Genomic DNA, 27,058 nt, shown 5'->3' on the forward strand with positions numbered 1-27,058 from the left:
AGATGACTGGGTGTATGCTTGTGTTGTGAGATGACTGGGTGTAAGCTTGTGTTGTGAGATGACTGGGTGTAAGCTTGTGTTGTGAGATGACTGGGTGTAAGATTGTGTTGTGAGATGACTGGGTGTATGCTTGTGTTGTGAGATGACTGGGTGTATGCTTGTGTTGTGAGATGACTGGGTGTATGCTTGTGTTGTGAGATGACTGGGTGTATGCTTGTGTTGTGAGATGACTGGGTGTATGCTTGTGTTGTGAGATGACTGGGTGTATGCTTGTGTTGTGAGATGACTGGGTGTAAGCTTGTGTTGTGAGATGACTGGGTGTATGCTTGTGTTGTGAGATGACTGGGTGTAAGCTTGTGTTGTGAGATGACTGGGTGTAAGCTTGTGTTGTGAGATGACTGGGTGTAAGCTTGTGTTGTGAGATGACTGGGTGTAAGCTTGTGTTGTGAGATGACTGGGTGTATGCTTGTGTTGTGAGATGACTGGGTGTAAGCTTGTGTTGTGAGATGACTGGGTGTATGCTTGTGTTGTGAGATGACTGGGTGTATGCTTGTGTTGTGAGATGACTGGGTGTATGCTTGTGTTGTGAGATGACTGGGTGTATGCTGTCTACTTGTAAATATAAATGAATGAACTATCGGTTCCAATACTTGGCGAAATCTATAGTCCTATCCACACCAGTAACTTATTCAACCCGTCTACTGTGCTAGTTTCTCCTCTTAATCTGCCTAGTATGTCAGGTTAGGATAGGTAAAGGTTGTCAGGAAACAGGACAAGTGTTTCCAGACGCGAGCATTAGTCATATGATGACTGGAGTTATTGGTCATCTGACCGAGGCCTTCCACTGGCTCACCGGTCCACCCCTTTTAAAATTATGGTTATAATTATAACCATTTGCAAGTAGCTATCTAGTTTACCTGGAGAGAGTTCCGGGGGTCAACGCCCCCGCGGCCCGGTCTGTGACCAGGCCCAGTTTCCCTTCTTAATCGCCCATCTAGGCCAGTACCTCCGCCCTCCTGCACCCAGTCCTCCCCAACCGGTCTGGTAGGCGGCTAACTCTTCCTGCTTCTTCCCCCATATAAAACTTATCCAACAATCTCTTCCTATTACCTAGCAGGCGACGTCACGTACCCTACCACCCCACCTGGAGACAACTCACTCCCTCATACCAGGAATAACTATATATAGAACTGTGTAGGGTGATGCAGCCATCACACGTTCGGTTCGATTCCCGTCCAGTCTTGTGTGAATTTGGTTTATTTTTTGTTACGATTTTTCCGAGCTTTTACTAGGAATGTTGATGGGAAGGAAGTGCTATTATATATACTTTGCGTTTGACGCAGTAGACGGGGCTGGGTTGCCATCTAACATTACCCAGCAGTGAAGGAGGCTAGGTTGGCATCCAACATTACCCAGCAGTGAGGGGGGCTGGGTTGCCATCTAACATTACCCAGCAGTGAAGGAGGCTAGGTTGGCATCCAACATTACCCAGCAGTGAGGGGGGCTGGGTTGCCATCTAACATTACCCAGCAGTGAGGGGGGCTGGGTTGCCATCTAACATTACCCAGCAGTGAAGGAGGCTAGGTTGGCATCCAACATTACCCAGCAGTGAGGGGGGCTGGGTTGCCATCTAACATTACCCAGCAGTGAAGGAGGCTAGGTTGGCATCCAACATTACCCAGCAGTGAGGGGGGCTGGGTTGCCATCTAACATTACCCAGCAGTGAAGGAGGCTAGGTTGGCATCCAACATTACCCAGCAGTGAGGGGGGCTGGGTTGCCATCTAACATTACCCAGCAGTGAAGGAGGCTAGGTTGGCATCCAACATTACCCAGCAGTGAGGGGGGCTGGGTTGCCATCTAACATTACCCAGCAGTGAAGGAGGCTAGGTTGGCATCCAACATTACCCAGCAGTGAGGGGGGCTGGGTTGCCATCTAACATTACCCAGCAGTGAAGGAGGCTAGGTTGGCATCCAACATTACCCAGCAGTGAGGGGGGCTGGGTTGCCATCTAACATTACCCAGCAGTGAAGGAGGCTAGGTTGGCATCCAACATTACCCAGCAGTGAGGGGGGCTGGGTTGCCATCTAACATTACCCAGCAGTGAAGAAGGCTAGGTTGGCATCCAACATTACCCAGCAGTGAGGGGGGCTGGGTTGCCATCTAACATTACCCAGCAGTGAAGGAGGCTAGGTTGGCATCCAACATTACCCAGCAGTGAGGGGGGCTGGGTTGCCATCTAACATTACCCAGCAGTGAAGGAGGCTAGGTTGGCATCCAACATTACCCAGCAGTGAGGGGGGCTGGGTTGCCATCTAACATTACCCAGCAGTGAAGGAGGCTAGGTTGGCATCCAACATTACCCAGCAGTGAGGGGGGCTGGGTTGCCATCTAACATTACCCAGCAGTGAAGGAGGCTAGGTTGGCATCCAACATTACCCAGCAGTGAGGGGGGCTGGGTTGCCATCTAACATTACCCAGCAGTGAAGGAGGCTAGGTTGGCATCCAACATTACCCAGCAGTGAGGGGGGCTGGGTTGCCATCTAACATTACCCAGCAGTGAAGGAGGCTAGGTTGGCATCCAACATTACCCAGCAGTGAGGGGGGCTGGGTTGCCATCTAACATTACCCAGCAGTGAAGGAGGCTAGGTTGGCATCCAACATTACCCAGCAGTGAGGGGGGCTGGGTTGCCATCTAACATTACCCAGCAGTGAGGGGGGCTGGGTTGCCATCTAACATTACCCAGCAGTGAGGGGGGGCTGGGTTGCCATCTAACATTACCCAGCAGTGAGGGGGGCTGGATTGCCATCTAACATTACCCAGGAGTGACGGGGGCTGGGTTGCCTGCTAACATTACCCAGCAGTGGGGGGCTGGGTTGCCTGCTAACATTACCCAGCAGTGGGGGGCTGGGTTGAAATCTAACATTGCCCAGCAGTGGGGGGTTGGGTTGCCATCTAATATTACCCAGCAGTGGGGGGCTGGGTTGCCTGCTAACATTACCCAGCAGTGGGGGGCTGGGTTGCCATCTAACATTACCCAGCAGTGGGGGGCTGGGTTGCCATCTAACATTACCCAGCAGTGACGGGGGCTGGATTGCCTGCTAACATTACCCAGCAGTGACGGGGGCTGGGTTGCCTGCTAACATTACCCAGCAGTTAGGGGGCTGGGTTGCCTGCCTGCTAACATTGCCCAGCAGTGAGGTGGCTGGGTTGCCTGCTAACATTGCCCAGCAGTGAGGTGGCTGGGTTGCCTGCTAACATTACCCAGCAGTGACGGGGGCTGGGTTGCCATCTAACATTACCCCGCAGTGGGGGGCTGGGTTGCCATCTAACATTACCCAGCAGTGGGGGCTGGGTTGCAGTCTAACATTGCCCAGCAGTGGGGGGCTGGGTTGCCATCTAATATTACCCAGCAGTGGGGGCTGGGTTGCCTGCTAACATTACCCAGCAGTGGGGGGCTGGGTTGCCATCTAACATTACCCAGCAGTGGGGGGCTGGGTTGCCATCTAACATTACCCAGCAGTGACGGGGGCTGGGTTGCCATCTAACATTACCCAGCAGTGGGGGGCTGGGTTGCCATCTAAAATTGCCCAGCAGTGGGGGGCTGGGTTGCCATCTAATATTACCCAGCAGTGGGGGGCTGGGTTGCCTGCTAACATTGCCCAGCAGTGGGGGGCTGGGTTGCCATCTAACATTACCCAGCAGTGGGGGGCTGGGTTGCCATCTAACATTACCCAGCAGTGACGGGGGCTGGGTTGCCTGCTAACATTACCCAGCAGTGGGGGGCTGGGTTGCTTGTTAACATTACCCAGCAGTGGGGGGCTGGGTTGCCATCTAACATTACCCAGCAGTGGGGGGCTGGGTTGCCATCTAACATTACCCAGCAGTTGGGGGCTGGGTTGCCATCTAACATTACCCAGCAGTGACGGGGGCTGGGTTGCCTGCTAACATTACCCAGCAGTGACGGGGGCTGGGTTGCCTGCCTGCTAACATTACCCAGCAGTTGGGGGCTGGGTTGCCTGCTAACATTACCCAGCAGTAAAGGGGCTGGGTTGCCTGCTAACATTACCCAGCAGTAAAGGGGCTGGGTTGCCTGCTAACATTACCCAGCAGTGAGGGGGCAGGGTTGCCTGCTAACATTACCCAGCAGTAAAGGGGCTGGGTTACCTGCTAACATTACCCAGCAATAAAGGGGCTGGGTTGCCATCTAACATTACCCAGCAGTGACGGGGGCTGGGTTGCCTGCTAACATTACCCAGCAGTGACGGGGGCTGGGTTGCCTGCCTGCTAACATTACCCAGCAGTGAAAGGGCTGGGTTGCCTGCTAACATTACCCAGCAGTGAGGGGGCTGGGTTGCCTGCTAACATTACCCAGCAGTGAAGGGGCTGGGTTGCCTGCTAACATTACCCAGCAGCGAGGGGGCTGGGTTGCCTGCTAACATTACCCAGCAGTGAGGGGGCTGGGTTGCCTGCTAACATTACCCAGCAGTGAGGGGGCTGGGTTGCCTACTAACATTACCCAGCAGTGAGGGGGCTGGGTTGCCTGCTAACATTACCCAGCAGTGAGGGGGCTGGGTTGCCTGCTAACATTACCCAGCGGTGAGGGGGCTGGGTTGCCTGCTAACATCACCCAGCAGTGAGGGGGCTGGGTTGCCTGCTAACATTACCCAACAGTGAGGGGGCTGGGTTGCCATCTAACATTACCCAGCAGTGAGGGGGCTGGGTTGCCTGCTAACATCACCCAGCAGTGAGGGGGCTGGGTTGCCTGCTAACATTGCCCAGCAGTGAGGGGGCTGGGTTGCCTGCTAACATTACCCAGCAGTGAGGGGGCTGGGTTGCCTGCTAACATTACCCAGCAGTGAGGGGGCTGGGTTGCCTGCTAACATTACCCAGCAGTGAGGGGGCTGGGTTGCCTGCTAACATTACCCAGCAGTGAGGGGGCTGGGTTGCCTGCTAACATTACCCAGCAGTGAGGGGGCTGGGTTGCCTGCTAACATTACCCAGCAGTGAGGGGGCTGGGTTGCCTGGTAACATTACCCAGCAGTGAGGGGGTTGGGTTGCCTGCTAACATTACCCAGCAGTGAGGGGGCTGGGTTGCCTGCTAACGTCACCCAGCAGTGAGGGGGCTGGGTTGCCTGCTAACATTACCCAGCAGTTAGGGGGCTGGGTTGCCTGCTAACATCACCCAGCAGTGAGGGTGCTGGGTTGCCTGCTAACATCACCCAGCAGTGAGAGGGCTGGGTTGCCTGCTAACATTACCCAGCAGTTAGGGGCCTGGGTTGCCTGCTAACATCACCCAGCAGTGAGGGGGCTGGGTTGCCTGCTAACATCACCCAGCAGTGAGGGGGCTGGGTTGCCTGCTAACATTACCCAGCAGTTAGGGGGCTGGGTTGCCTGCTAACATCACCCAGCAGTGAGGGGGCTGGGTTGCCTGCTAACATCACCCAGCAGTGAGGGGGCTGGGTTGCCTGCTAACATCACCCAGCAGTGAGGGGGCTGGGTTGCCTGCTAACATCACCCAGCAGTGAGGGGGCTGGGTTGCCTGCTAACATTACCCAGCAGTTAGGGGGCTGGGTTGCCTGCTAACATCACCCAGCAGTGAGGGTTGCCCTCTGTTACACTACAGTAAACACCTCACACAGTACACTACTCGAGCGCACGCTACCCACACCCTTAATTAAAGTCTAATTACAAGTAATTTATCTAAATTCATATTTAATTTCACAGGTTTATTAAATCGTTCGAAAACTGACGCAGTGACCGTGCGTAATTAAACATGTTCACTAATTAGTAACTAAATTGCGCCATACCCATTCTTAAGGCTGTGTATAACGTTTGCCTCCACTTTCTCGTCCAGATCATTCCACTCCAAGGAGAAATAGTCTGGCTCGCCGTTACCAGACGGAGAATCGAGTTGTTAGTGCTCCTTGAGCAATAACTCACAATAACAGAGTATCGAACCTTAATCACTCATGTTAAATATAACAGAATATAGTGTACTCTCTGACCACCCAGACTGTGAATGTTTGCTGACGTAAGTGAATGTTTGTTTCTGTGTCTTTTATTATCAGCTGACGTGTGATTGACGTTTTGGCACCAGGAAATAATGGAACAAATACTGTATGACTAAACGCCAAGGCTAACTATATTTTTCATGAGTCTTTAACACACGGGTTTAGCGCCTGTTTAATAAATGCCAGAAGTCTTATAAACGCCATTTGTTATTAATATTTAAGGATATTTGGAAGGATAGTGTAAAATAGGCTAAGTAGGATGGTATGTAAGTCTTTGGTGAAGGGAAGGAGGGGTAGGGATCGTCCCAAGGTTTGGAAAGAAGGGATGAAGGTTTTAAGTGCAAGGGGCTTGATCATCCAACAGGCTTGTGTGACCGCTGTAGGTCGGAGTGGAGGAAAATTTGTTTTTTTCTTGTTTTACTTTATATTCAGTTGGGTGTGAGCAAGGTAACATTTATGAAGAGATTTAGCGAAATCGGTTAGTTGGACTCAAGTCCTGGAGAAGAAAATTGTAGTGCCTGCACGCTGAAGATGGGTGAGGATGTTACAGGTTGGAGAGCCATCTTAACTGTGATGTCAGCGCACTTCTGGGCAACCGTTGAATGAATGAGGGTAAATGCACTTTCTCTCTTATTTTAGGTTACCTTACCTCGGGGAACGATGGCCGGTGTGTCACTATATATATATATATATATATATATATATATATATATATATATATATATATATATATATATATATATATATATATATATATATATATATATATATATATATATATATATATATATATATATATATATATATATATATATATATATATATATATATATATATATATAATCTCCCGTCGTCTCCTAGGTAGCGTGACATGACAAAGGAACCACTTTCATCATTATTTATTCAATCGCTGCCTTGCCAAGGTTCGCGAACATTATAGTTTAAATGACTCTCTGAGGTCCCACATCCTGCTCCTGGCTTGTGAGTGCTGACACTGTACTCTCACAACCAGGAGTTAAGTCCGGGTAACCTTTTTTCCTGAATTCCTTCATAAATGTTACTTTGCTCACACTCCAACAGAACATCTAGCCATGATCATCACTTACCTCCACTCAGATCTAACACACTCAAACGAGCCTGCTGGATGCTCAAGCCCCTGGTACTCAAAACTTTCTTTAACTTCTTCCTCCAACCCTTCCTGGGCAATTCCTACCCTTCCCTACAACCCCAGATTTATAGGCCTTTTTGGGCTTATTATTTTACTACGTATATCCTCTCTAAATATCCACAACACTAGAGGAGGCTTACCACAGTTCTTTGGTGGGGTTACCACACCTCTGTGGTGGGGTTACCACACCTCTGGTAGTGTTTTAACCTCACACCGTCATCATCTGATTAATGTAGTCGGAATTCTGTGTCTAACACTCGCACCACACTCTGCTCCGAGACGCAACATACACATCCCTCTCAGTCTTCTCTTCAGCGCACCACTTAGAGCTCATTCCTCACACCCATTTCAAATTGTTGGCACCACTTTACTCTGGGTTACCTCCATAGATAAACTTCTGCAAATGTTTCAACACGCCACCTACCCTTGTGAGTTCATTACCTCTGTAACTTGCTCAGCTATCAAAACTTTGGAGTCCAGTCCCTGGACCCATTATGTACCTCTGTAATCTTTTGACTGCCGCCCACAGGATGGGTATGGGGTGCATAACATACATATTAAACTAACTAAACTACCCTTTTTCTATGCTTTACCTCGTTTTTTTCATGGACCTATCCCTCTGTTCAAAAAAAAAAAAAAATAGAGGAATTAGATAAATAGGACCATGGAAGGAGTGCCTCACATGGGCCAGTTGGTCTATGCGAAGCACTCTAAATTTATACTCATTTTCTCATATATTTGTCCATCCTATACTTGAAACTTTGTAGTGTATTTGAGTTAATGTCAGATGGTAATTTGATCCCCTCGTCTGCAACCCAGTTCATTCTCCAAACTGTGTTAGTTCCGAGATGTTGTTGTCAGAGTTTGTGTTGGCATTCAGTAATACGAGTGCAGAAGTATCGATAAATGGTTCAGAGAACTGCTAGTTGATAATTAGACACATGTGCAACACTTGGATCAGAAGAAGCTTGAGACAATCAGTCCCTCAGCCTGGAGTCGATGTAATCAGTCCAGTAGTGTGTGAGCTTACAATAAACAATGTTCAATGCCCATTTGTTCCAGGCGCTTAGAAAATGTTACCCATTCTGCCTCCCACTACAGGAGGCAAGGCCACACAGGCTGCTTGTACAGCTGGCTATGTGAACCACGTGCCAAGGTCTCTAGCTTACCTTGGCCATCACTGCCGTGTGTACACCTAACAAAATTTCTTCTTCGCTCTCCACTTGTGTTCAGAGTCCATCACAGCAGATGCGCACATCTCCTCTTGTTTATCTAATGATTTAATTAAATTATTAATCAATGCGACAGTGATGTCAATTAAAATAATTTTTAGAACTGCACTGAGCTTCCTGGTTTACAGGGAAATTACATATATTGTGTATAAAATGTTCTCGGTATTTTATTTCGGCTGAGTTTCGCTCGCCAGGAACTTTATCAAGAAAGAATAAAGAAAAGGCACAATACCCTGACTGGAGCAACACACAAATAACCAACACATAGGAGAGACGAACTCAGTGCGACGTTTCGGTCCAACTTGGACCATTAACGAGCCACAAACACTGTAGACTAAAACATTTAGAACATTTCATGCGTGTACATTTACCTAAATTGGTTATTGGTATATTTATATCTATCCTGTCTAGGAGCAGGTCGCGGGGGCGTCGACCCCCAGGAATCATCCTTCAGACACTCCTCCTGATCCATGTTTGGCAGAGCCTACTTACACCCAACCATTCCTACTTATACTTATCCAACCTAAGAAAATCAGACCAGAGTAGTGTTGTAGGCCTACTGGATCATTTTACGGCAAGTCCTACGCAATAGACTTCCACTTATGGGTTTTTTTTTTAATCTAAGCTGTATTTAAACTAAATAAAAATTCTCTCATATTATAGTTGAGTTTTATTATTGAGATTTCTAACAGTCGTTAGGAAACAAAATTAACGTCTTTGGTCAGCAAAGAGGCAAGAAACCCTTTGAAAATAAAGCACTGACTTTTTTGTTTGGGGGGGGGAGGGTTATCCTGGGTAATTTACACGTATGTTACTATGTATGATAATTTTTATAACTGTATTTATGTGTTTCTGTTCCTGAATAAACTTACTATGTGCTGGAGAACTATGTTGTCATATCTACGGGGCAGTTCAGGACTTGTGTGAATCATGTATCACCTGAGAGACGAGAGGTAATCAGATTGGAGCCCAGAAAGGAGAGGGTAGCTCCAATTCCTCCGATTAAGAACCTTTCGCCGCACATACAGTCCACACATAGGAAAATGAAACTTATAACGACATTTCGGCCAGAATTGGACCATCGACTGGCCAGACGAGCAGCAGGCAAGGTCGTATTATTGATGGTTAGGGGATGTAATGGGAATCTGTGATCCAAGTCGGACCGAAACGTCGTCAAAGGTTTCATTCTCCTGTTTGCGGATTATATGTACATTGTTCCAGACACGGTATTGAACCTTCTAACTCTTTAAGAACCTACCACCAGTATCAAGGGACCCGCCTCAAGGGAGAGTTGGTGTCTAGTCTGGCAGCAGTGCTGGACTACTGACCAGTGTGGAGCTCAATATTAACACTGATGTACTCTGAATACCCTCACATCTTCTACTTGAGGGGGAAATAAACACTGGCTGTGACTTTTCAGTTTGGAATGACCTTGGACGCATCTGGGATGACCTTGGACACATCTGGGATGACCTTGGACACATCTGGGATGACCTTGGACGCATCTGGGATGACCTTGGACGCATCTGGGATGACCTTGGACGCATCTGGGATGATGGGCATTTATTTTTTAATAAATGGGATAAGCCCAGTGTGTGTGTTCAACTTTCCTGTTAGATGGAGAGGAGGGAAAGGGAACAGAAAAAAATGGAGAAACACGAGGAAGAAGCAGAGGAAGGGAGGGAAAAAAGAAGAAATGATTACCAACGAGAGAAAGAAGCGATGAAGAAGGAAGATACTAAAATGAGGGGAAGAGATTGGAAGAGTAGCAGGCAAGGTTGTGTTGTTGATGGGGGAGGGGTTGTGATGGGGGTTGGTGGTGGGGGTGCAGAGAGAGAGGGTGACGGAGAGAGAGAGAGAGAGAGAGAGAGAGAAGAGGGAGGGAGGGAGGGTGGGTGGGTGGGGGATTCGCAGGAAATCAGTGTGTGGGGGGGCCCCACACACTGATGAAGGTAATTGATTTAGGATGGGCATAGTGAGTAACACTGAGGGATTTATGGAGGAAGGAGCACTTAATAGGGAGGTGGGGGGGAGGCAGGTGAAGGTGGTGGTCTTGGTAGAGACAGGGGGGGGGGGGAGGTGATAGTGGGTAGGTCTTTAGAGATTACGGAAGGAGTTTAGAGAATAAGAAAGAAATTAGAGACACGTCCTGTATAATAGTTACAATCCCGAAAATATAAGTTTTGTTATAAGAACATGTATATTACCATTGTATGCTACATGTATGTACCCTTCTGTTCTTTTAAATAAAATATAAAAAAAAATCCCGAAAATAATATTTTGTCATTCACTTAAATTCGGTGGATCTCTGTTGCTGCCCAATCATCATCGAGGAGTCTCTGCTGCTGCCCAATCATCATCGAGGAGTCTCTGCTGCTGTCCAATAACCATCAAGGGGGTCTGCTGCTGTGTCCAGTCGCCATCAAGGAGTCTCTGCTGCTGTGTCCAGTCGCCATCAAGGAGTCTCTGCTGCTGTCCAATCATCATCAAGGAGTCTGGAAATATAAACACTTAAGCAGTATAATGTGATCCTTTATTAACAACGTTTCGCCCACACAGTGGACTTTATCAAGTCACAAATAGATCTGTTTGTGACTTGATAAAGTCCACTGTGTTTGCGAAACGTTGTCAATAAAGGATCACATTATACTGTTTAAGTGAATCTGAATCTGAATTTTTCCAACTTAAAACCATTGCTGCGAGTCCTGTCTAGGCTAGATATTTTCAGCACACTATTTACATCCCCTTTATTTATTCCTGTCTTCCATTTATACACCTCAATCATATCCCCCCTAATTCTACGTCTTTCTAGAGAGTGCAGTTTCAGGGCCCTTAGTCTATCCTCATAGGGAAGGTTTCTGATACATGGGATCAACTTTGTCATCCTCCTTTGTACATTTTCCAGAGAATTTATATCCATTCTGTAATACGGTGACCAAAACTGTGCAGCATAATCTAAATGAGGCCTAACCAAGGATGTATAGAGTTGAAGAACAACCTGAGGACTCCTATTATTTATGCTTCTTGATATGAAGCCAAGGATTCTATTAGCTTTATTGCGAACACTTATGCACTGTTGTCTTGGTTTCAGATTACTGCTAACCAGAACTCCTAAATCTTTTTCGCAATCCGTAATATTAAGATCTACATTATTTAGTTTATATGTGGCATGGTTATTGTCCTGTCCAACATTTAGAACTTTGCATTTGTCTATATTAAACTGCATCTGCCACTTCTCCGACCACTGCATCAGTCTATTCAAATCTTCCTGGAGTGCTCGAATGTCCTCGTCAGAATGAATTCGACGGCCTATTTTGGTGTCATCGGCAAACTTACCGATGTCGCTCTTTATGCCCTCATCTATGTCGTTTATGTAGATTGTGAACAGCAGGGGGCCCAACACTGACCCCTGTGGAACACCGCTCGTGACACTTCCCCACTCTGATTTCTCCCCATTTATGCAAACTCTCTGCTGCCTATTTGTCAACCATGCCTCTATCCAGGAAAAAATTTCTCCTCCTATTCCATGTGCTTTAATTTTCCTCAATAGTCTCTGATGTGGGACCCTGTCAAAAGCCTTACTGAAGTCCATATACACAATATCATATTCATTACCATGATCTACCTCCTCAAATACCTTAGTGAAAAAAGTTAATAAATTCGTAAGGCAGGAACGCCCCTTTGTAAAACCATGCTGAGATTCGTTGATTAATTTATGCTTTTCAAGGTGGCTATGAACTGCCTCGGCAATTATTGATTCCATAAATTTTCCCACTATGGAGGTTAGGCTTATTGGTCTATAGTTCGAAGCTAAGGACCTGTCACCTGTTTTGAAAATAGGTATCACATTTGCCATTTTCCACTTATCTGGCACCATGCCAGTTTGTAGTGATATGTTGAAAAGATTAGCCAAAGGTGTGCTAAGCTCCTCTTTACATTCCTTTAGAACCCTTGCATACAGTTCATCAGGGCCTGGGGATTTGTTAGGTTTTAATTTATCTATTTGCCTAAGGACCATGTCACTTGTGACCCTAATAGTGCACAGTTTATTATCGTCCTGTTCTACATAATTTATCATTACTGGAATATCGCTGGTATCCTCCTGTGTAAAAACTGAGAGGAAGTATGTGTTAAAAATTCTACACATTTCCTTATCACTGTCCGTGAGCTGACCCGAGGAACTTTTGAGTGGGCCTATCTTGTCCCTGATCTTACTTCTGTATACCTGAAAGAATCCTTTTGGGTTAGTCTTCGATTCTCTTGCAACTTTAACCTCATAATCTCTTTTTGCTTTTCTAATTCCCTTTTTTATTTCTCTCTTTAACTGAATATATCGATTTCTCAATTGCCCCTCTCCTCTTTTGATTTGCCTGTATATGCCTCTCTTTTGACCAATCAGATATTTTAATCTATTGTTCATCCATTTAGGATCATTTTTGTTTGATCTGATTTCCCTATTTGGAACATAATTTGACTGAGCAGCTAGAACTATGCCCTGGAAAGCATCATATCGGCAACCATCACCACCTACCTGACCCTTAGTCAGGTCATTCCAGTTCAGCCCACCTAAGTAATTTTTCAGTCCTATGAAATCAGCCAAGCGAAAGTCAGGGACGGAGACTTGATTGCCATTATTAGGGGAATTCCATGATATATTAAAACTGAGTGATTTGTGATCACTTTCCCCAAGCTCATCATTAACCTCAAGATTATTAATTAGTGTTTCCCTACTGGCAAGAACCAAGTCAAGGAGGTTATTTCCCCTAGTTGGCTCTGTCACAAACTGTTTTAAAAAACAATCCTGGATCGTATCAAGAAAGTCATCTGACTCTAAATTTCCTGTCAAATTGCTCCAGTCAATCTGTCTATAGTTGAAATCTCCCATTAGCAAAACATTTTCGTATGTAGATGCCTTACGAATTTCGTCCCATAGAAGTTTACTGCACTCCCTATCAAGATTTGGGGCCCTGTAAATCACACCCAAAATTAATACATCACCTTTATTAAACAGTCAACATCGCCATTATTTTCCACGAGGTGTCGTATTATTTTCAACATAATCACGGGGAAGTATTCGTACGAGTCACACAGCGCCGGGTTTAATTCAAACAAAAGTGAGGATAGTTCAGATTCTTTAGATCAGTCCCGAGGCAGTGACTTTCCTTGAAGGAAAATCAGTGTCAAAGTTTCTTGTTATCCACTCAGTAGCGCAGAAATCTTAATCAAAGCGAATGCGGATACAGTGTATAAGTATCCGCAAAGCAACTACTGGTATTCTTGTTTCTATTCAAGAAGTCTAAAAAATGGAAGCCCTAGGGTTATATATCAACTTTATACTGTCTATCTATGGTTAGACTTCATTTGGATAATGCTGCTCATTTCTGGTCTCCAAAAAATTCGCTCGGAGATATATAAAGGATGACGAAGTTTATTCCATATATTAGAAACCTTTCCCATGAAAAAAGGTTGAAGTCATTGAACCTGCGCTCTCTGGAAAGGTGTAGAATTAGGTAAGATATGAATGAAGTGGGCAAATTATGAACAGGATATAAATAGCGTGTTTAATATATCGAAACCAAGACGGGACTAGCTGCAGTGTATTGAAGTTGGAGGAATTTAGGTTTAGGAAGGATATTGGGAAGTACTTGTTTGGCAGTAGAGTTGTAGACGAGTAGAACAAACTCCCAGGTAGGGTCAGTAAGGCAAGAACTTTGGGTAACTTTAAATATAGTTTGGACAGGTACAAGAGTGGGTATGGGTGGGTGTAAGTTGGACCTGCCAGGATTTTACGTATCCCCCCTTATCTTTCACTCATTGTGGGGGCGTCAGTATTGTTGTATAGTAACCAACAAGAGGTCAGTGATATCACTCAGCCAACAGCAGCAACTGGGTGACGTTGTTCGTGAGGCAGTAATGCGGTTTCATGACGGATTTTATGACATGATAAACGCACGCTGGACCTTAATTCGTCGAGTAAGCCCAGCTGGCATGGCATACCCGTGACGGGGCTAGGAAACCGGTGGCTTAACTTTTTACAGTGTAGCCGCCAGACTGTAGCCAAGAGGTTATCTATCCAGTTACTGGTAAGACACAACGATGTTTAACCTAACAGAGCGGCACATTTAACATTCCAAGCCCCAGGCGTACACTAGCAGCAGGACCAGCAGCAAGAATAGCGACAAAGGCACCAGTACCAGCAGCAGCACCATTAGTAGTACCAGCAGCAGCACCATTAGTAGTACCAGTAGTAGCACCATTAGTAGTACCAGTAGCAGCAGCATTAGTAGTACCAGTAGCAGCACCATTAGTAGAACCAGTAGCAGTAGCAGTACCAGCAGCAGCACCAGCAGCAGCACCAGCAGCAGCACCAGCAGCAGCAGCAGTACCAGTAGCAACATTATTACCACCATTAGTAGTACTACCAGTAGCAGCAGCAGCAGTAGTAGTAGTACCAGTAGCAACAGCAGCAGCATCATTAGTAGTACTACCATCAGCTGCATCATTATCAGTACCAGTAGCAACGGCAGCAGTATTAGCAGCACCAGCGGCAGCAATACCAACAGCACAGGCACAGAAGCAACAGCAACAGTAATAGGGTGGAGCAAGTTAGGTGAGGAAAATAATTACTGAGATGGAGGGAAGCGGTGACGGGGGAGGTTAGAGCCGTTTTCTAGTGACGATGTTTTTGGGTTTCCGCTGGTGTGATGGTTGTTACCTCCCCAACACCATCCCTCTTCAGGCTCATCCTCTATGCTGTCTCACTCGGTATATGTTACCCTTGAGGGTCCCCATCCTTTTCATCTGACTTAAGTAGCAAGTATTTTTTTCCCATCCATGAAGTATAGATTGTGTGAAAAGGAAAAAAAAACATCTGGAGCTCTCCTAGCTTCCTTGCATATTGCACTGCAATATTATCGATCGTTCCACATAAATGTGGATTAAATCATCACATGAGAGTACTACTGTATGTCGCCAGCAGATCCAGTAGTGGCAACTGAAGAATTATAACTCAGCTTTCTTTCTGATTCAGCCTCTTACATTACTGACCAAATGCTGCTAAAATCTCTGGGAGCCTGGTTCTTGAGGGCGGCTGTGGTGCTGCTCCTTCATCCACTACAGTTGGAGATTCTGATGGTAACCTGTATCATGGCTCTGTTTTCTTCTGTACATGTTTTAAAGATTTTGATTTGTGCACCATTCTTATAACGAAATACTTGATGGGTGTGAGTTATCACGTATCTGGACAAGAATATCCCAGTGCAGCGCAGCAAGAATTCTGATGCTCAGTGGTGGGAGGTTTGGGACTGTGGGAGCCTGAAGAAGGTCTGTACATACAGGATCCTCGTCAGTGAGTGAATTCAGTAAAGACCTAATGCTGTCTTATGTCGCATCACGTCTAGCACCAGGATATGAGTTAATTCCCTAGTTATTGCAATACACCTATTAGTTAATTCCCTAGTTATTGTATTACACCTATTATACACAAATAACCCGCACATAAAAGAGAGAGGCTTACGACGACGTTTCGGTCCGACTTGGACCATTGACAAAGTCACACTAACCAGAAGTGGAGTAGGACGGCTATGTGCGGGTTATTTGTGTATCGTTCCAGTCACGGTATTGTGCCTTTTTTTTATTTACACCTATTAGTTAATTCCCTAGTTATTGTATTACACCTATTAGTTAATTCCTTTGTTATTGTATTACACCTATTAGTTAATTCCTTTGTTATTGTATTACACCTATTAGTTAACTCCCTAGTTATTGTATTACACCTATTAGTTAATTCCCTAGTTATTGTATTACACCTATTAGTTAACTCCCTAGTTATTGTATTACACCAATGAGTTAGCTCTTTCCATAAATATAACAATAGAGAATAATAATTAAAGAAACAGTCACGGGAACCTTCGTCTCACTGTACTCGAAACTACATTTTCATTCATATGTAAAACAGACATGATTCGTGAACGTGCTGGACATTGTATGAGTGAATGCAGTGATAATACACAAGTCAAGGATGGGTAGGAGTATAGAGGTGGCGTGAGTGTTATCCATCATCCATCTCCGCCATAATTGGCTCGTCTCTCTGACTTTACGCCTGTAAACACACTCATATTTTTAAGTCGGCGGGAGGAAGGGAAAAGGAGAACGGCTGAGGGAGGTCTTCAAAGAATGTTTTCACAACAAACCCTTTGCGGATTTTTAAACAGCAGAGTCAACACCAAATAATCTAGGGAGGCAATAAGTTTAATGTTTGTAAACTGATGCAGCTGTGTTGGTAAAGATGGAAACTGGTGTTGGGGTGACTAACTGAAGTATCAACATTTGCATAACATTTATGATATAGGTATTTTATCATGTTTGGTTTATCTTATTCGTTCTCTAGTCTGATCACAGTACTTGGATCGACACCATGCCTAACCCTTCTAGGGTAGGGTAGGTGCCTGAGCCCGAGCCTTTAGCTCATAAGACTGTCATTCCCATTTGCCCCTTTGTGGCGGGGATGGCAGACCAGAGAGGCCTAGCTTGTGGCTAGGCCTGGGGACAGTTGGTCCCAAAGATGAGGAGGTACTTGTGCCTCCTCCCATGGGAGACTTAGGTCTCAGACACTCCCTAAAGAGGGAGCCAAGGCCGGGCCACCACTTGGAAAAGGCCCGGGCCGGGAGAATACCGGCTAATCTTTAATAATAATAATAACAGTACTTGCTAATGTATGTGGTATTTATCAACATGACTGCGCAGTCGCACGCCATTCTTATTTTTAACGACCCATAATGTACGAGTATAACAAAGAGTGACGTTACAGTATGGTGGCTCCTACTGATTTATGTTCACTCACATATTTTACAGCAGCAGTGTCACCCTGGCTGCCAGCAGTGTCACCCTGGCTGCCAGCAGTGTCACCCTGGCTGCCAGCAGTGTCACCTTGGCTGCCAGCAGTGTCACAGAGCACACTAGTACTACTATTACTACTACTACTACTACTTCTACTACTTCTACTACTACTACTACTACTACTACTACTACTACTACTACTACCACCACTACCAAATACAAGTGTATTAAGGGAAAAACTTGTGCTTAAATCCAGTGCTGTTGAATGTTGCTAACTAGACAGTAATGTATATACTCTTATGCATAAATTTTCATTTCTTTTAAAGTATATGCATGTATGAGTATATCTGAGTACAGTCTCATTCACTGAAACTTTACTAAAATCGCTGTCTGAAGGATTTAAGTGTTCAACTTCTCTTAGACACTTTACTAAACGTTTCCATCTTCCGACTTTCCAAGAGAGCTTCGTCATGAGCAACATTGACAGCTCCTACTGTCAATGTTGCTCATGACGGTACAACATTGACAGTAGGAGTCCACTTTCACTGGAAACTATCAGCCTTCTACCTTTCATACCTTAATACCTTAAAATAAGCCTCACTGACCACTCAAAGCCTTCTATCTCTCGCCCTTCAAGGGAAGTAAGTGTTCAGACACTGCTGAAGGATTGCTGATGAAAATAATGGGAAGCACCTTCCCATTCTTTGCATCAGATAAGATAAGATTTCGTTCGAATTTTTAACCCCGGAGGGTTAGCCACCCAGGATAACCCAAGAAAGTCAGTGCGTCATCGAGGACTGTCTAACTTATTTCCATTGGGGTCCTTAATCTTGTCCCCCAGGATGCGACCCACACCAGTCGACTAACACCCAGGTACCTATTTGCTGCTAGGTGAACAGGACAACAGGTGTAAGGAAACGTGTCGAATGTTTCCACCCGGCGGGAATCGAACCCGGGCCCTCCGTGTGTGAAGCGGGAGCTTTAGCCACCAGGCCACCGGGCCACACTCGTTTTTCCAGGCGTTTTATAACCCATGTGATTAACACTTTACCACACACACACACACACACACACACACACACACACACACACTAGCTTCTAGACTAATAAGAAGAGACACCGGTACGTACTGGTCTTCGGGCGTCCGACTGCTCAAAGACCCACAGTTCAACTCACGTTTCCCCCAGAAAGCTGGCCAGATACTGAGACCCCTCGACCCCTGCAACCATAACTAGGTGAGTACAACTAGGTGGGTATACACACACACGCACACACACAGTTGGTGGGGTTGGAGGCAGTGAGAGGAGCAGCATCCCTCCGGAAGTGAATTCTATGCATCATTACAGTAGACAAAAAAAAATGTTGATGGTCACATGGTTAGTTTCTGGTTCACTCTCCGCATTTCCCAGCTTTTTATACTCAGTTAACTGTGTTGCTTGTGTATGGAGACGTGAGTGTGGACGTGTCTGTATGGAGACGTGTGTGTGGACGTGTCTATGGAGACATGTGTGTGTGTGTGTGTGTGTGTGTGTCATCTATGGTGTCCAGTCTTCATTATTTATGGATCCAAATGATCAATAGATCAATACCAACAAGTTGCTGACACATGTGCAACACCCAAGTGTTGCACATATGTCTTATTCATCATGTATGAATGTGACGAGCAGACTCAACCTCCGATGAATGATTAGAGACAAATTTTGGTGTGAGGAGTCGGGGATACCCTCACCCCAGAGCAAGATGGAATACATGACCTAGTATCCCAAACACCTGGGAATGTACCACCATCGTCTTAGTGTAGCTCTGTGCCTCACAAGTGTGCAACAAACATCTTCATTATTTCTAGTTAGTCGCTTCTTAGAGATGAACAAATCACAATTCTGTGATTGGAACAATTCACAAATAACCCACAATTTGGAGAGTAAATTTTCCTCGACGTTATGATTTATAAAGACCTATGGACTGATGTTTATAATGTATATATTTTTACGATCTCTTAATATCTGCTGTGGTATTTTAATTTGATCTCAGTAGTTTTCTGCTCCCATTATCATGAGCAAACAAATAAAACCGAAGCTGGTTTTTTTTCTCTTGAGGCCAGATATTAGCTTTTTGATTTATGTTTTTTTATTTTCATTTGTATTTATGTCAGATGTATTCTCTTGTTTTAGGAATAATTATTTTTGTTGCTTTTAACTCTTTTTAATTTTATTTTTTCAGTGTATGAAGGACTGTCGGATTCTGGTAAGAAAAATAATTACTCTTTTGTTTGGTTTAGAATATATATATATATATATATATATATATATATATATATATATATATATATATATCAGGGAGGAGAGAGGGAGAGAGAAAGGAGGATATAAGATCAGGGAAGAAGGGAGAGGGATAAAATCATCATAGCTTATTGGCTGATAAATCGTGAGGTGGTGGGGTAGACCACCTGACGAAGATATCGTGTCTATGATGTTGCTGGTGATAGTAGTCCTGGCGATAGTGGCAGTGGTTGTGTTGATAGTTGTAAGAGTGATGATGCTAGTGGTGAGAGTAGGATGTGTGGTGGTGGAAGAGAGAGAGAGCTGGTGGAGAGGAGCAGTGCTGTTGGTGATTGTTGTGGTGATGGTGAAGGTAATGATTGTTGTGGTGATGCTGAAGGTAATGATTGTTGTGGTGATGCTGAAGGTAATGATTGTTGTGGTGATGCTGAAGGTAATGATTGTTGTGGTGATGCTGAAGGTAATAATTGTTGTGGTGATGCTGAAGGTAATGAGTGTTGTGGTGATGCTGAAGGTAATGATTGTTGTGGTGATGCTGAAGGTAATGATTGTTGTGGTGATGCTGAAGGTAATGATTGTTGTGGTGATGCTGAAGGTAATGATTGTTGTGGTGATGCTGAAGGTAATGAGTGTTGTGGTGATGCTGAAGGTAATGATTGTTGTGGTGATGCTGAAGGTAATGAGTGTTGTGGTGATGCTGAAGGTAATGATTGTTGTGGTGATGCTGAAGGTAATGATTGTTGTGGTGATGCTGAAGGTAATGATTGTTGTGGTGATGCTGAAGGTAATGATTGTTGTGGTGATGCTGAAGGTAATGATTGTTGTGGTGATGCTGAAGGTAATGATTGTTGTGGTGATGCTGAAGGTAATGAGTGTTATGGTGATGCTGAAGGTAATGATTGTTGTGGTGATGCTGAAGGTAATGATTGTTGTGGTGATGCTGAAGGTAATGATTGTTGTGGTGATGCTGAAGGTAATAATTGTTGTGGTGATGCTAAAGGTAATGATATGGTGATGATGAAGGTAATGATTGTTGTGGTGATGCTGAGGGTAATGATTGTTGTGGTGATGGGGAAGGTAATGATTGTTGTGATGCTGAAGGTAATGATTGTTGTGGTGATGGTGAAGATAATGATTGTTGTGGTGATGCTGAAAGCAATTCTTGTGGTGGTGATGCTGAAGGTAATTCTTGTGGTGGTGATGCTGAAGGTAATTCTTGTGGTGGTGATGCTGAAGGTAATTCTTGTGGTGGTGATGCTGAAGGTAATTCTTGTGGTGGTGATGCTGAAGGTAATTCTAGTGGTGGTGATGCTGAAGGTAATTCTTGTGGTGGTGATGCTGAAGGTAATTCTTGTGGTGGTGATGCTGAAGGTAATTCTTGTGGTGGTGATGCTGAAGGTAATTCTTGTGGTGGTGATGCTGAAGGTAATTCTTGTGGTGGTGATGCTGAAGGTAATTCTTGTGGTGGTGATGCTGAAGGTAATTCTTGTGGTGGTGATGCTGAAGGTAATGCCCGCGACACTGGAAGTGCTCCTCATTACTACTAACATCCTCTTACAGAGAAAAAACAGTGAGGTCACATTGACCTAGAATTACTGTGAGGTGATCAGCGTAGAAAGTCTTGTCAAACAAACTCTTCAACCAGGAAACCATCTGCCAATTATATAAAGAAGTTCTCCTATGATGAAAAACTAGCGGCATCACCCTGTGTAACCCTCTCCTCTAGTGTGTGTGTGTGTAATAACAGAACACAGCCGCCTGACTCGCTCATTATGGCGACAATAACCTTGGCACCCGCTCACGTCCCGGTCATCTGCCTCCCGACACTTCCTGATATCTACTCCCTTCCCATGACACTCCCTCCATTCTTCGGGAGTCATCTCCCTCAAAGGGCAAGGGAGATATTCCTTGGTGTATCACTCCTTATGTTTCTGAAAAACAGGATTTGTTTTAATCAGAACAAAAAAGTGAGGAGGAAATGTATCCATGGTGTGTCTTGATGGACTGTCTTCCTGATGGTGGCGAGATAGTAACGTCTGGGCTGGACTGTCTTCCTGACGGTGGCAAGATAGTAACATCTGGGCTGGACTCCTCGTCATCTTATTGAAACTCGTTCCTTTCAAAGGAGATTCACTGATGCTGGTGAAGGGGTCCCTTAATCTAAGAAATAGCTGCCCTCTTTCTTCTTACATTAAACTCGACTACCTCCCATTCCCAAGTGTTGTGTAGCCCTCAATGGGTGTAGCCTTGACCTATGAATATGACTGAAAATCTTCCGTGTACCAAAGACTAGCCTACAACATGCCTTGGCCAGCAGTGTTACCATATAGTTATCACAGTAACTGACGTACCCATGTTGTCAGTGGAACGCCTTCCAACTGAACAAAAGAAATTAATGGAAAAATAAATAGATAAAGAAATAACTTAGGAAAAAATGAGAAAAATGATTTTTGAGAATTTTACTTAAAATTTAAATATAATACAAAAATTGGCCTTCAGTTTCTTTTAGTTGGGCAGGAGTAGGTATGGCCCTGGATAGTTCCTCTGATGTTATTTATGTAGGTTATCCTGGGCAGATGGTAATCCGATGTTCTGGAATCTCCTACCACTTGGATGGAGCACAAGTAGAATAGGTAAGGGCCGGTAGTAGTAGAATAATGTTAATAAGTATTATTAACACATGTCTTGCTCCTTCATCTGGCGTCTATCCTGGAAGACCACGCCAGGAACAGAGCTGGTAATGAGAAAAGAAAACTGGTTACCCATAGTCATGATAATATAACATTTAAGAAAGAAAAAGAATGATAAATGCCAAAATCATTACTGGTAACCAGCAAACAAAAGAAAAGAACAAACAGTAATACTCCTGGTAGATCACCCTACCTGATTAGGAGAAGAGTGGAGGTGAAGTGACTCTCCAAACTTCAACCCACACCAGGTAAGGTCAATATTACCAGGAGTAGAAACTAACAAATCGGACACCAGGAACTAGTTTCGCCCCAGCCCGAGAGAGGGGGGGGTGCATGCGACGTAACTAATGGTTCCTGGATGCCCGAACAACCTTAACCCCACTTACGCCTACTTTTCCCTCACACATGTAACCCTTGAGCTGGAGTAGTCGTGGTGAATATGACCTGACTAAAGTTTATGTCAGTGTGACCTGTTTCATCCTAAACACTGACTAAGGGTCTGTCTGTGAACCCTAATCACTGGCATGATAAATGACCTAAACATGACCCGCATCACAGTGACCTATAATTATGTGTGACATACAAGGCTCTGCAACCCCTTGTGACTGCTCCCTCCACACCCCCCTTCCCTTTGTAGACCAAAATATACTGTTGATATTTCAGTCTCTCTCTCCCCTTCCCTCTTTGTCTGTCTGTCTCTGTCTCTCTCTCACACACACACAAGCAACAAATAACATCAACAACAAACTATATAACAAAAACATTATTTCAACAACTACACTAGTAACAACAACAACATCAGGTCCAACAACAACATTATCTTCATGAACAAGGACAATAACATGAAAAACAAGTGACAGAAGGATTGATGCTTGCGCACGATCGTTGTCAGGGGAGAGGAATTAGTGGTGGTGAATAGTGGTGATGGTAGTGTAGTGGTGGACACCCTCAACCCTATTGGTACAGCCTAGTATGAAAGTTAAGACACATGTGCAACATCTGGATATCTTTATTGTAGTAGACGTTTCGCCATCCAGTGGCTTTATCAATACAGATTCTAGGACATAATAGGAAGACAGTAGAACTATATACAAAAGATGAGGTAATCAGTCCCTCGGCCTTGGAGTTAGTGTTCACAGCATCGTGGTGGAGGAGAGTCTGGAGCAAAGGCAAGAAGACTGGCGCTTTTTATAGGCGTCAGTGAATGGGACGGGCAGCAGACGAGGGCTGTCACTGGTAGGTGGGATTCCCCAGTGGAAGTAGGTCCTTCCCAAAGAGATGGGTTAGTTGCAGCAGCCGTGAAGAAGGTCTTGTAGATGTCCTCTGAACCAAGATTCCATGATGTTGCAGTGTCTGACAAGTTGTGCAAGAAAGGTATAAAATACCGACAATATGAAAGTTAAGACACATGTGCAACATCTGGATATCTTTATTGTAGTAGACGTTTCGCCATCCAGTGGCTTTATCAATACAGATTCTAGGACATAATAGGAAGACAGTAGAACTATATACAAAAGATGAGGTAATCAGTCCCTCGGCCTTGGAGTTAGTGTTCACAGCATCGTGGTGGAGGAGAGTCTGGAGCAAAGGCAAGAAGACTGGCGCTTTTTATAGGCGTCAGTGAATGGGACGGGCAGCAGACGAGGGCTGTCACTGGTAGGTGGGATTCCCCAGTGGAAGTAGGTCCTTCCCAAAGAGATGGGTTAGTTGCAGCAGCCGTGAAGAAGGTCTTGTAGATGTCCTCTGAACCAAGATTCCATGATGTTGCAGTGTCTGACAAGTTGTGCAAGAAAGGTATAAAATACCGACAATATGAAAGTTAAGACACATGTGCAACATCTGGATATCTTTATTGTAGTAGACGTTTCGCCATCCAGTGGCTTTATCAATACAGATTCTAGGACATAATAGGAAGACAGTAGAACTATATACAAAAGATGAGGTAATCAGTCCCTCGGCCTTGGAGTTAGTGTTCACAGCATCGTGGTGGAGGAGAGTCTGGAGCAAAGGCAAGAAGACTGGCGCTTTTTATAGGCGTCAGTGAATGGGACGGGCAGCAGACGAGGGCTGTCACTGGTAGGTGGGATTCCCCAGTGGAAGTAGGTCCTTCCCAAAGAGATGGGTTAGTTGCAGCAGCCGTGAAGAAGGTCTTGTAGATGTCCTCTGAACCAAGATTCCATGATGTTGCAGTGTCTGACAAGTTGTGCAAGAAAGGTATAAAATACCGACAATATGAAAGTTAAGACACATGTGCAACATCTGGACATCTGGGTTAGTTGCTGCTGCAACTAACCCATCTCTTTGGGAAGGACCTACTTCCACTGGGGAATCCCACCTACCAGTGACAGCCCTCGTCTGCTGCCCGTCCCATTCACTGACGCCTATAAAAAGCGCCAGTCTTCTTGCCTTTGCTCCAGACTCTCCTCCACCACGATGCTGTGAACACTAACTCCAAGGCCGAGGGACTGATTACCTCATCTTTTGTATATAGTTCTACTGTCTTCCTATTATGTCCTAGAATCTGTATTGATAAAGCCACTGGATGGCGAAACGTCTACTACAATAAAGATATCCAGATGTTGCACATGTGTCTTAACTTTCATATTGTCGGTATTTTATACCTTTCTTGCACAACTTGTCAGACACTGCAACATCATGGAATCTTGGTTCAGAGGACATCTACAAGACCTTCTTCACGGCTGCTGCAACTAACCCATCTCTTTGGGAAGGACCTACTTCCACTGGGGAATCCCACCTACCAGTGACAGCCCTCGTCTGCTGCCCGTCCCATTCACTGACGCCTATAAAAAGCGCCAGTCTTCTTGCCTTTGCTCCAGACTCTCCTCCACCACGATGCTGTGAACACTAACTCCAAGGCCGAGGGACTGATTACCTCATCTTTTGTATATAGTTCTACTGTCTTCCTATTATGTCCTAGAATCTGTATTGATAAAGCCACTGGATGGCGAAACGTCTACTACAATAAAGATATCCAGATGTTGCACATGTGTCTTAACTTTCATATTGTCGGTATTTTATACCTTTCTTGCACAACTTGTCAGACACTGCAACATCATGGAATCTTGGTTCAGAGGACATCTACAAGACCTTCTTCACGGCTGCTGCAACTAACCCATCTCTTTGGGAAGGACCTACTTCCACTGGGGAATCCCACCTACCAGTGACAGCCCTCGTCTGCTGCCCGTCCCATTCACTGACGCCTATAAAAAGCGCCAGTCTTCTTGCCTTTGCTCCAGACTCTCCTCCACCACGATGCTGTGAACACTAACTCCAAGGCCGAGGGACTGATTACCTCATCTTTTGTATATAGTTCTACTGTCTTCCTATTATGTCCTAGAATCTGTATTGATAAAGCCACTGGATGGCGAAACGTCTACTACAATAAAGATATCCAGATGTTGCACATGTGTCTTAACTTTCATATTGTCGGTATTTTATACCTTTCTTGCACAACAGCCTAGTATCTTGTACGTTGTGATCGTGTCTCCTTGCATGATGCTCTTTATCTTCACTTGTTCATGACGTGTGGGTTCTATGCTGGTGCTGCATACTCCAGTATGTGGTGTATACCTCATGAGAGCCTTGATGCTGATGAAGAGCTCTTGATCTGAGCAATTGGAGCTCTCTTCCCCTTCCCAGGATCTAACCTAACAGCCCCCTATTCCCCCAAGGTTAAAATTCAGCAATTAGTGCTCCCACTGTCTCATCAGGGATATATTTATCTTGGTTATTTTAGCCTGGTCATTAATCAGGAGTGACGTCACTGGGAGGTAATGATTGGCTGTTGATCCACAAATGACGGTCGGGTCAGCGCTCTAATTTCCTCTTATTAGCCAATCAGGTGCGATGTTTACGCTGGTCTCTGAACCTTGTGATCATAGATCTGATCTCACTTTATTCTCATTATCTTCCACACCACTTCGCTGTTTATGTGTAAAAAATACAATTGGTGATTTATGGCATCTGAGAACACGTTTCGCCCCAGCATCCCAGGAGGGTGAAACGTCTTCTCAATAAATGCCATAACACGCATATGGATGAGGACACTTGTGTACTGTTCAGGATATTCATTAAATGAAACGTTTCGCCACCAATGGCTTCATCAGTCCTAGTGGCGAAATGTTGTCCTGAGCTATCACAAGTGTCCTTTTGCCAAGGTTTGTGGTGTCACCATAACATTTACAAGCACAACCCGCCTTGTGTGAGTTAGGTTAGGTAAGGTTCGTCAGGAAACAGGACAAGTGTTTCCTGACGCGGGTCTTGGAAGATGACCCGCAGCTGGAGCTTTTGGTCATCCGACCGAGGCCTTCCGCTAGCTTGCCGGTCCACCCCTTTAAAAATTGTGATCGTAGTTATAACCACTTAGTAAATATTGTGTGACTTATTAACAAAGTGGTATATATACAGTTGGTAACTGGCCGATCACATGATGTTTATGAAGGCATCAAGTGTCTCGGGTTACGTGATTGGTCAGTCAGGTAGCACTTATCAACCAATGAGGCAGCTGCAGGTGAGTGACGTAACGCAGCTCGAGCTCTCTGATTGCTGGCTCGTGGGAGGTACCTTTGTTTATGCATCCTCCGCGGAAGGTGATGGCGCTAAGCTCATCCATTATCATCCAGCTCACTTGGCGCCGTAATAAACCACTCTCCTGCCCACCCACCCGCCTACTAACCCACCCACCCGCCCTCACTTTTGCCAAGCAGGAATAAAGCGAGATCTTTTATACTTTGCACTTTATTCTTCGCCGGGTCACCATGTACAAGAGGAAACAATTTCACATATCCACGACTATGCCAAGTCGACTTATTATTGA

The 27,058-nt window shown here is 45.1% G+C and overlaps 1 protein-coding gene across 4 annotated transcripts in view; it reads left to right on the top strand.

Annotated features, from left to right (window-relative positions):
• Positions 1-27,058, top strand: part of LOC128696847 (protein amalgam) — a 92,735-nt gene that overhangs the window by 40,861 nt on the left and 24,816 nt on the right. For 3 of the 4 annotated variants that reach the window (XM_053788256.2, XM_053788259.2, XM_053788260.2), the window contains exon 2: positions 19,473-19,496. The exons of the other annotated variant lie outside the window; for it this stretch is intronic. In XM_053788256.2, the coding sequence (XP_053644231.2) occupies positions 19,473-19,496 (24 nt within the window). The remainder of the gene's footprint in view (positions 1-19,472; positions 19,497-27,058) is intronic. 4 annotated transcript variants of the gene reach the window in all.

The sequence above is a fragment of the Cherax quadricarinatus genome, chromosome 52, assembly GCF_038502225.1.
Source record: "Cherax quadricarinatus isolate ZL_2023a chromosome 52, ASM3850222v1, whole genome shotgun sequence".
Classification (NCBI taxonomy): Eukaryota; Metazoa; Arthropoda; class Malacostraca; order Decapoda; family Parastacidae; genus Cherax; species Cherax quadricarinatus.